Genomic DNA, 11,280 nt, shown 5'->3' with positions numbered 1-11,280 from the left:
AGCATTATTTAAGAGAATTTTTATGTGCTTTGCTTTGCATACATTTGATAAAACCAGTTAAAAAAAAATTCTCCCACCAAACCACTTTATCATTAAGACCACTTCCACTATTAAAATACAGGTGTGTACAATATATAGCCAAAGAGAAGAGCGTGCTGACTTTAATAGTACATGTGGAGATTTTATTTTACACCCTGCTAGGAAGAAACAACAAAAACAAAACAAAAAAAAGTTGGAAAGAATGTAATTACTCTGCAGAGGTTCTGTAGCTGTTGTTAAGAACGGTGGAGAAGGGAGAAGGGTGTCCACACTGCTAGTACAGGACTAATAAGCTCTTGGGACAGCAAAGGCCAAGCAAGGATAACCTAAAAAAAATCAAACTGTACACATGTAGCCCTCTTCATAAATCTTACATACAAAATAACTACCCAAAGCAGCTTGATAATTGTCACTAGCAGGAACTGCTCATATCTTACTGAGGTCAAACAAGCCTGCCATTCCAAGCTTTCATAGTTGCTTAACTGGTGTCTTACCAGCTGTATTTTTTTCATTAAATATCTGTTTTCCAAAGTCTTTCTTAAGATCCACCTCCTCAAGTTGCACAACCTTCAAATCCATCAGCCTGTTACACCAGAGCTGCTCAACACCCAATGGCCTCTACACTACTTGAATTCTACCCTGTTTAAGCAACAGGTTTAAGTTATTTCTCTGAAATGTACCTTACAAAAAGGTCCTTTTAAAGCATTTCCTCACATTAATTCAGAATTGGTGAATTACTTGCTGGAGGTAATTTCAGAACTACATCCTTTGTTGCATTTTATTTATTTAAAAAGTGTTCTTTTTTTTTTTCTCCTTTTTCTATTATAGATTGGACATGTTAGCTCTACCATTACTTGGCTGTGATTAAACATTTGGGAAAAAAAAGCACTTTAAAACTGATGTGCAATTGTTCATTAATGGACCATTAGTTGCTGCCTAAAAAATATTGCAAGTTAAGCAATGTGCAATGCAATGGAGTAACACATTTCCTTTACAAACCCTCATGTTCTCCTAAACCAATTTCCTGTTCCTAGGATAAACAATATTTCTACTAAGTTTATTCATGCTTATTTCAACCTCAAAATACAACCCTTAAAAAACACAACCAGAGGTTTTTGAGTGATGCTACAGCCCAGTACAAACACACCTTGTGCTGCCTTCAACAGTTTCTCTGACTTCAAGTTTCTGAAAAACAGCCTGCTTTGTAATGTCTCTTAATTATGGTTTGACCATAATAAATATCACTTTAGCCAGAGTTAGCACTAAGAAAGTGGTCCCTCATCCTTTTCCCAGGCATTTCCACCTGCAGAGGCTGTTTTTCTTCTCCAGTTTTCACTGATGTGTTTTGTAAATCACTTGAGCTGTATTATGGGAAGAGACGCAACACAGAAATTCAGGCCTGCTGATCTTGCTGTTGCTAATGAATGTTTTCGCCTTTGTTGAACAATGGAGCAGGTTTATTCACGCTTTTAATTTTGGAGTTCATACTCAGCAACCCAATAACCTAAGTAAATACTGTCTGATGGACTCAGACATTCTTTTAAGGAACTTATTCCACATTCTTCATCAAGACATAAGAACCATAGGAGAGATGCTGAAAGCTTTTATTTTCAGGACTGGCTTGAAGTGGAGAGCTGGAATGTTTAGTACTTACCAAGGTCATTGGCAGATGAGAAGGATCTTTCATGTTCCTCTGGTTGAAGACATTAAGCCATGTATAAGGAGTGTAGTGTAGTCAGATGGGGCCTAAATTAGAAGTTTTTCACTGACTCAGCGGACCATGGGACGGATTCAACCTTAGAAGCTTCCCTATACTTTCTGAGATACTCCTCCATGTAGACAGGGTATCCCTCTCTTCACTTACCTCTTTTAAAGATACGGAAAGGGGTAATAGCTGGGAGCAGAATGCAGCATAGAGCAGTATGGCCCACCAGAGATAGCACACTTCAATCCTCTCTCCTTAAGACACAGGAAGGAAAGAGGAGAAAGGATTTTGCCCATTACTAACCCAAAATGAGAGTAGCTGGTATTACAAGTCACATATGACTTGTATCACACATATTGCTTCTGCACAATCTATCACAAGCCAAGTGATAAGCCAGCAGAGAAGTCAGTATGTCCACAAGCAAACTGTGTTATGGTTATGTGGTCTTCACCATCTGAGGGCAGGAACTGCTGTGGCCTAATAAGAGAGCTTAGCAGTTACTGCAGAAGAGAAGATTCAATTAGGAGATCTGCAAAATACTGTGTGATTAAAGCTGTACGGAGATCACAGACTGTGTTGGACTGACAGGCAGACAAACAAAATGACGTAGACAGAAGTCAGGTAAAAAATGCAGATGGAGAGAGTTTAGGACATCAAGCTAAAAAGGAAGGATAATGAGGGCATTGAAAGGCAATGCTAAATTTAGCAAGAGACCTAACTTTCATACCACGATCAGATGATCAAAATTACTCTCTCCCTGCAGATTTTCACTCACAGTACAGTACTGATGACTTTTGATTCTCACAGACAATATATAGTTTTAAAATATGTCTCAAAACATGCTTTAGAACACTGTGCCCAAGGTCTTCCCACACAGAACCACACTGTTAACTCTTGATCTAAATGAAGTCTGACATTTCCAAGGTGTATTTTCGATGCAGAACAAACCTAGCTTAGAAGCACATCAGGATTTTAATTTTCTTATAGCTCTTTAAAAAAAAATAAATTTATTGTTATTACAAATCCTGATGTTGAAGCATTTTCCATTTGTGTTCCTTCTTACCATGAAATCCATGCCTGAGCTTCTGACACAAGCTATCACACCACTGCTCACCCCTTTGGCACATAAGGGATCCTACCTGATGAGACCCACTGCTCTGACCTGCAGCACTTTGTAGCTGACTCATTCTGCTAAGAACTACCTGCAAAAGCAGTATCCCACTTTTCAGCACAAAAATTAGTAAATAAAATAAAATTAAAAATCAACCTCTAGAGAAATGGTCCGTATTCAGTTACATATTACTATCACATAGCAAACGGAAGTCTTAATAAAACAAGTTACTTTCTAAATATATTATGCAGGAAATGATTACAGAAATTAGCTTCCAGTATTTGATATCTACAGAGCTAACACATACATACTAGAAGACAAAAAGACAATATGCCATACAAAACTTTTATTGACATGAGTCTGGGATGGCTGTTTTACATACAAAGGTGAAGCGCATTAGGAAACAGGTAATCCTTTCCTCCTTCAGGCTTAATTTGAGAAAAATGTTCCTTTGGAAGTAAAGAGGCATGACCATGTCACTGTCCAAGCCCTCCAAACTGTCTCCCAATAGCCCAGCAGAAGGCATATAAGTCTGATCTCAAGAAAACTCTGCACTTTCCCCTGCCTGACAGGTGAGGTATCTCGACCACGCATTTCCACGTTACTACAAATCACAAGGATGTAACAGCAGCTACCATAGAGAGAGGCTGGGGAAATGCACCCTGTGTAGAAACCCTCCCTCATGGGAACATGATCTACACCTCAGTAGTTGAGGAAAAAGGACAAAGAGTTAATTTTAACTGCAACTTAAGAATCATTTCACAGCAATTACATCATAAACCAACAATAGAAATTGATAATTACATAGTAAGTCATCGCTACTACATTATCTTGGATAATACTGTAGTTAAGCTTTTGCTCAAATTCCTTTTCAGTAAAATCTGTTTCTGTAAAACACTGTTATTTCTCAGATGCTTTTAAAACACTAACGAAGTATATAAAAGTTTTTACAGTATACAAGAAAAACTAAGTTAATAAATGATCATATTTTCTTCAATTCTATCAAAGAATAAGAGTCTGAGGAAAAATAACTTTTGTTGCATTTTAATTTCTCAATCTCTTTTGCTTTTTAAAAGATAAAAGTTGTAAAGGAAATTCATGACATTTTAGATGAAGAGAAGCTTGGGAAAAACAAAATCACAATTCAGCAGGCAGATGATGGGGAAATCAAAGTATTTAATATGGCTTGTAGCTGAAAGCAATCGATCTGCATCTCCAATCATTTTAGTTATTGCCACATTCCGTTAATTTTTCATTAAGCAAAGATAAAAACATGTCTTTTAAACTCACGAACAATAGCTTTAAGCCATTGTTGTACATATTGTGCAACTCATCTGAATGCAGTTTAACATGTGAACTTAATAGAATATATTTATGTACAGTATATACACAAACAGAATCCTGTGGTAGGTACCCCTGAATATTATCATTTAAATGAGTAATTTTTGTAATAAAAGAAGAAAAAAACCAACCATCTATAGAGGTGGCAAAATGCCCATTTCTTAAGTTTAAATCAATATAATTTCCAGCTATGTACATAGAAATAAAACTGTGGTCCTGTACAAACTTTACATGACAGGGAAACAGTTTGTTTTTAAAAAATATTTACAGATTTGAGTACTTGGTTCTTTGCAATAGATATTATATGAACACAGAAAATTGTAAGATAGGCAGGTTTATTTATTGGATTTTTCTATTTGTTCTTTTTGTGCAAATTCCAATTCTCTCTTTTTATGTTATTATCTGCCTCTATTTGCCTTGTATTACTGCTGCTGCTTTTTTTAGTATTCTGAGAAGGCTGGGTGACTTTACTTCTAGGAACAGGAAGAAAAGATTTAACTCTTGAAACACCCAACTCTGTCTTTGATTTACTGTTGCTGCTTTCCACAGTTCGACTGCTGCTGAGAGGACGCATTCCATCCTAAGAATAAAGAAAAAAACATTTTCTGTATAAATAAGCATCACTGTTTGACCTGAAAAACCACCAACCAACCCACCAAACCATCCCCATGGAACCCTTGTTATTTACGATCTTTTGCATTTTAATATGAGAGCTTCTTACTATTTGGTGACCAAACCATAGCTCTTTTTTCTTCTTTGACTGAAAGGCAACATCGTCAACATCCTAGAATACCAAACTAAGGCAATGGGGGTTTTGCATTGCCATTGAAAAAGCCTTAAATTTGATTCTCAGATGTCTCAATTTCAGGGGTACCCAAAAAAAAAAAAAGTTCTTTCTTTCATTACTGTCGAAAAATGACAGCTGCAGCCACAGCTAAAGGGAAAAATGGAAATTTATAGTTACAAGCAAAAAAACTCAGGTTTACAGCTTGAATAGAGATGTTAATTTTTTTTGTTTGTACCATCAAGGCCATGAATAACAACATGAAAAAAAAATACTTCAAGAATGGAACTTGAAATGCTAGTTACATAATCTTATAAATTGTAATAATAATCTTATAGACTGTAATCCATAATTTTACAGATTGTTTTCTTAAAATTAGATTTTAGTGTCTCAAATTACTTATGCTAAGAAGCTCCATTCTTTAAATCTGGACCATATTCACCCTTCCCAAATCTAGATATCTGAAATGCCAAAGTTAGGTATGCTTTCTCTCTTTGTTTCCTCTACAGGCAAGGAGAAAGAAGTTAGTTAGGCCTAAAATACATGGATCTTTCATGAGAAAAAGGAGAAATAGGACCTTATCTGTTAGCATCAGCTGGATCCAGATCCCCCTCTGGGCAGCAATATTAAAAAGTTCATTTTCACCATAAGCTATTGCTTTTCACATAAAGACTGAGGACATGAAAACACTATTCATTCATGGGTCTGATCCTTATTAATCCTTGATTCCATCAATTTGTTTGCATCCTGGATCAAAGATTTTGCGTCTCTCATCAGTTTTGTCTTTCTCCTTCACATACTTGAAAGCAGTTTTTCTTCCAGCCAATTAAAACAAATAATTAATTATGGGTGTTTTGCGCTTTTAAGTAATTTGTCTCGTTACCATTGATAAGATCTCCTCTGTTCATGCAGTGCTGCTTTTGTTACCTACAGGATTCTCTTCATTTTCAGAAAAGGATGCTTTTCTGATCTCAAACCCTTCTTCCTTTCACCAGTTCTGGCAGCTGCATCAGTTCATCATCACTACAATTGCCCTTAAAAGTTTGACTTCTGCTTCCAAAGGAGAGTGTGCTCTTCTAAATTTTTGATGTAATCACTAAATCTAGCAACAAAGCTTGTCATTCTGTTAGATCTCTTTCCCCTACAGCAGAAGGTTGGGTTGTGTTTCCTTCATTTTGGCCAACATTTCCCCACAAAGATAATTTTTTTTAAAATATGTATGAAATCTTTTGACCAAGTTCTTCAAAAATCTCCCAAGTAGCTAAGTTTGTCTACCTGCAGGTCAATGGAGTTATGCCTTCCATTGTTAGCAGGAATTTTAAAAAGAAAAAAAAAAAATCACTAGGAAAAATTTACAGTAGGAACAGGTAGGTAAGCTGACCTGCCAAATTATCCAGGCATCATTACTGTGTGATTTGGAATGCCTGAAATTTATATGTTTAGTGAAATATTCAAAAGCAATATACCTACATGTGGATCTGCAAGGTTAATATTGTTTCTGTTAATGGAGACTGTTCTCTGGATTTTACTAAAATTACAGAAAGTATTCCAACATTTTGAATATTTGGATATGGAGAAATAGAATTGTAAGTGGTAACTCATCCAACTTAAGTGTTTTTAATGCTAAGGTGTGTGAATTAAGCTATTTTCAGGGCTATTTCATTGTATCTGCAGAAAATAGTGTCTCTAGAAAACAATTTATCACAGTCAGGTTAAGCGGCCTAGGGCTTTACATAAACATAAAACCTGAAGTAAATACATCCATTATTTTAATAAATCTTTAGCTTCTATTAAGATACATGGAAGAAACTTGGCATAGTATATCTAGCAAGTTTCCTAAGAATCATGACAGTTTATTCTTGTAATAAACAGAGCACTAATTCTTAGGATCCAATCAGGAATTCACATTTTGGAGAAACTCAAGACATCTTCCCTATTCTACTGCAAAACTCATTTCACCTACCTTTTGTGCTGTTGTTTTACTTGGGTTAGTACCACTTAGTGAAAATACAGGAATGTTTTGAGAGTTATTGAACATCAATAACTCATCCTTAGAATCTGCAATCTAAACAAAGATAAAAAAATGGTTATTCATAGAGGTTATGTTTCAATTCAACAAATTTTGGAGGCTTGATTTTATTTTCATGGTTTCTGTGCAATGCAATGCATAAATATCCAAAGAACAATTAAAATACCTCTCCTTTACTCTTGAGTGCATTTGTAGGTGGGAGATAGAGATTTCAAATTGTCTGTTGTCAGAGGAAGATTAAACATACGTTTTCAGAGTAATTACTATTCAGTGGAGCTTAAGGGCAGTTTCCCATTAAATTTTATCCAGCCCTCAGGAACACTAGAGAAAGGCATGATCTTTTTCTCTTCCTCCTGCCATGTTTCTTCCCTACTATTTTCTATCAAGCCTTGTGACCAGGAAATAACAAATAGAGCCTGCTCAACCTTGCACCATCACTTAAAACTAAGTATTGTAGTCTGGGGCAAGCTGATCTGATTCCACTCTGCAACTGCTAAAGTACTCAATCCCAACCTAATGGAGACAGCAGGATCATATTTGAGTGTAAGGGTAAGTTAATGAGCAAGAGTACTTATTCTGATGGCAGCCTGAAATAACATCACACAAAGAAAACATGCAATAGCACCCTTACTTCTGCAAGGCTCTACTAGGCAGCTGGAGAATTAACAGAAATTCCAGCCATAGATGGTTCCACCCATGGTGAGGAAACCGAACAAAAGACATGACATCTATCTCCTTCCTTATCTAACCCATATTTCCTTGAATTGTCATCAACAAGCAATTACACTTTACATGTTATTAAACACAACTTTAAGTTGGTTACCATTACTTTAAGCACATCCCATTCTTTCAAGGATAGCTACGGTAAATCCCTGCTGACTAGTGATTAGCTTGCCAGCTTGGTGCATGTGACTCATACAACTACCGTAAATACTTTACGAAAAACAGCTCAAAACAAAACACCATAATAAAGAGTTTCATTAAATACGTTGAAAATCTTCCCAAACACAATATTTCTTTTTTTTAATAAAAACTTGATTGTCTTCTAAGAATAAACAGAATACTTAATAAAGCAAAACTAATGGGTCTCCTGTTCAGGAAAATCCTAGAAGACGTCATGCACAGCCTAACTGGACAGTAGCCTAAGACTGACTCTATCTGTGTTTAAAAGATTTGCAACAGCTGCTCTGGTGTGAACACAGCCTACTGTCACAGCCATCTACTTCAGTTGTATTAGGAGGAAAGATGGAAAAGAATGAATAGCTTCAGCTATTGATGTAGAAGGAAAAACGAGAGATTCTGCTCTTCAACAGGCCTCCCATAACCACCCAGTTGTGGGTGTAGAACTTAGCCCAGATCCATGAGCCCTGCAAGCATCCTTCACCCTCTTCTGCCACTGCTAAAGAAAAAGAATTAGGCCAATCCATTCTCTCTTGCTTGGGGCAGCAAACTGCATTTTGCCTATACAGCACAGGAGCTCTGAGCCAGTTCTGTGATGGCCGATAGGATTACATTAAACAAACCAAATGTTCAATACCTATTAGGGAAAGCTTTCTGTGTCTTTAAGACTACAAAACAGTTTCCCAGTGGAACCAATGATAGCATGAAACATAACTCAGGGAACAGTACTGCAAAGACCACTTTCCTTTTGTCAGGACACTGGTCACAGCACCAAGCCTGCCAGAGTTCAAGAAGTGTTTGGACAAGGCTGTCAGGCACATGGTGTGATTCTGTGCAGGGCCAGGAGCTGAACTCAGTGATCCATGTGCGTCTCTTCCAACTCAGCATATTCTATGATTCTATGAACTTGTAAATTTCAGCCTTCACTGCAAAAATTGGTGAAGGTGTAATTTAAAATAGTGTATGTTAAACCAGAACACTTACCCTCAAATCTATAATTTATTAGTTGACTGTGGCTTATTCCCAAATAATTTAATAATTTTCTTCAGTTCAAGCAGGGCTTGTAAATTAAAAATTCATTTTAAACATGTAACAAATGACTGAATATGGTAATGTAGTAAATTATTTAAAAGCTTTGCATTTACCTTGCTTATATCAGGCTCAGATTTGCTGGAACACATACTCTGAAGTTCCTGCACAAGATCTACTTCATCATCAGACCCAACAGACAGCCTTTGCTCCAGATGTAATGTTCTCAGATGATCCTTCCCTGAAGATCTGGTTAAAAAACCCGAACAAACAAATGGAGAGAACATGTAAATTAATTTAAAATTTAAAAATATCAATACCTGAAAAATAGTAATTTCTTTCCAAATGACCTTTACTACCATAAACAAACAAAAACCAACACCTAATTAACAGTCAGCAATAACTGTCAATAGTTATCTCATAATAGATCTTTCTATACAAGTTATTCTCCCCATTTTGAAATTCTAACAAAGGATTCTTCTGCCTAATATCTTCAAAGACTCCCCTCTTTTTAAGATGGAGCAATCAATTTTATTCCACTCTCCTTTTCAGAATGAATTCCAAACAGTTAAAAAAATTTCTGGCATACTGGAAGCATAAATATTCTATTTTTTCTGTGCCTGTGAATAAGGTAGAACCGAGATTTCAGACTGAAGTAAAGTCTCAAATGCAGTTCCCTCTGGCTAATTTGTGCACTTTCTCAGAGAAACTCTGTATCATTTAGACTAAAGAACATGTACTGTACCATCGTGAATTGCTATTCAGCAAGCTGAAATAGCCAGAGGAGTTTTTAAAATATAATGCTAGTTGAGAAAAGCATAAGGTCAATTTTCAAGGCAGAGTAAGCGTTGCATAATATTCTTAAGTCTTAGACTATTTTGTTACATAAAAAGACATGTACTGCTGCAAGGTTTGAATCACAGAAATGGATTCTAAAATTATATCAAAGTACATAAATTTTCCTCTCAGAAATTAAAATTAAAAATAATTCTTTTCTGCAGACATGGGACCAAAACATTACCAAATACAAACTATCCATCTATTCATTATAATGTGCTGCTTTACAACACAATGTTATCATCTTTATTTTTTCTTAAGTGTCACAAGTACCAGAAATTAAAACTCACTTTGTGGTGGGAGAAGCTCTTTTCTTACAGTTTGGTTGCAACACAGTCTTAGATTTTATACCTGCATAAAAGAGAGATTGACTTCTTAGCGTGTTACCATGTGCGTTGATTTCTTCATTCTAAAATCTGTGATAAACAGGGAAAATGTGTTCCCATTTACTAGCTAATTATGTCAACACAGTCTGTCACAGAATACATCCCTTGAAAGTGTTCAGAGTAGCATTAGGAACTGCTAGAACGGCAAATTAGGGCATGAGTTGCCCAAGCTTTTGTGAAATATAGAACATGAGGTTTCTGTTTGAGGTGTTTGAAACACCCTTACTGGTTCTCTCAAAGAGAAATCACTTGTCAACAGGAAAATATTTAAGTTTGCTTTATGGAGGTAAAATCAAACAATTTATCCTTCCTTGGAAACAGGAACAGCATTTGATTCTGAGAGTCAGAAATGCAAGGCTGTTAAAATTATTGACCATTCCGTTTTTTTACTTATATTCACAGATATTAACTGAATTCCAAGAACATTTTCAGGTACAAAATACATCATCAACCATTCTACTTCAGATTATGTTCATTATTTCTTAAATCTTCTTAGCGGGATTAGATAAGTTCACAATTCAAACAGAGAACTGGCAATGAGGACATCAGAGTTGCAGTTCAGAAAAGGCAGATTTCTTTCTGAACAAGGGCTGAAAAAATGAATAGCTCAATTTAACATTGCAAAGTACCAGGCATCAAGTATTCCAGTCTTTTGTATATGAGGCTAGAATCTTACAGTTCCTAAAGTGTGTGTGAGTGTAAGACTCTTTCTCTCCTTTCCTAAATCTTCCCTGTGAAGGAGCAGCCTTCATTTTCTGAAAGCAAAGTAAGTACTTTGATTTTGTTCCCTAGAAATTTTCCTGTTTCATATTGTATTAAGTTATATTATTATTAAGTTTTCCTCCTAGAAATATGTGTCCTTTGGAAGAATGATGTTGCTTCTGCATATATCCAGACATTATCTCTGTGTAGTAAACTGCTTGTTCTGGCTTAAGATCTTAGGGTGGAAAGAATTTTCAAAAGTGTCAGCCACTAATAAAACTTTCACATTTATACACGGGCACAGACCCAGTCATATAAAGTCCTCTTTATCAAGCTGCATAGTGAAAATTATGTGGAAACTTCTTGAAAAATTCACAGTATCTGTGACTACACAGAACTTTTTACATTTATTTTTTG

The 11,280-nt window shown here is 35.9% G+C and overlaps 1 protein-coding gene across 2 annotated transcripts in view; it reads right to left on the bottom strand.

Annotated features, from left to right (window-relative positions):
• Window positions 1–3,186: 3,186 nt before the first annotated feature.
• CTTNBP2 (cortactin binding protein 2) overlaps window positions 3,187–11,280 on the bottom strand; it is a 77,965-nt gene continuing 69,871 nt past the window's right edge. For both annotated transcript variants that reach the window (XM_032688673.1, XM_032688674.1), the window contains 4 exons: window positions 10,066–10,126; window positions 9,055–9,187; window positions 6,944–7,045; window positions 3,187–4,776 (listed from right to left, as the gene is read on the bottom strand). In XM_032688673.1, coding sequence (XP_032544564.1) covers window positions 4,549–4,776; window positions 6,944–7,045; window positions 9,055–9,187; window positions 10,066–10,126 — 524 coding nt within the window. In that variant the 3' untranslated portion in view covers window positions 3,187–4,548. The remainder of the gene's footprint in view (window positions 4,777–6,943; window positions 7,046–9,054; window positions 9,188–10,065; window positions 10,127–11,280) is intronic.

Source organism: Chiroxiphia lanceolata, chromosome 5 (genome assembly GCF_009829145.1).
Source record: "Chiroxiphia lanceolata isolate bChiLan1 chromosome 5, bChiLan1.pri, whole genome shotgun sequence".
NCBI lineage: Eukaryota > Metazoa > Chordata > Aves > Passeriformes > Pipridae > Chiroxiphia > Chiroxiphia lanceolata.
The sequence above is the reverse complement of the archived record's forward strand: the minus strand, read 5'-3'. Positions and strand labels throughout refer to the sequence as shown.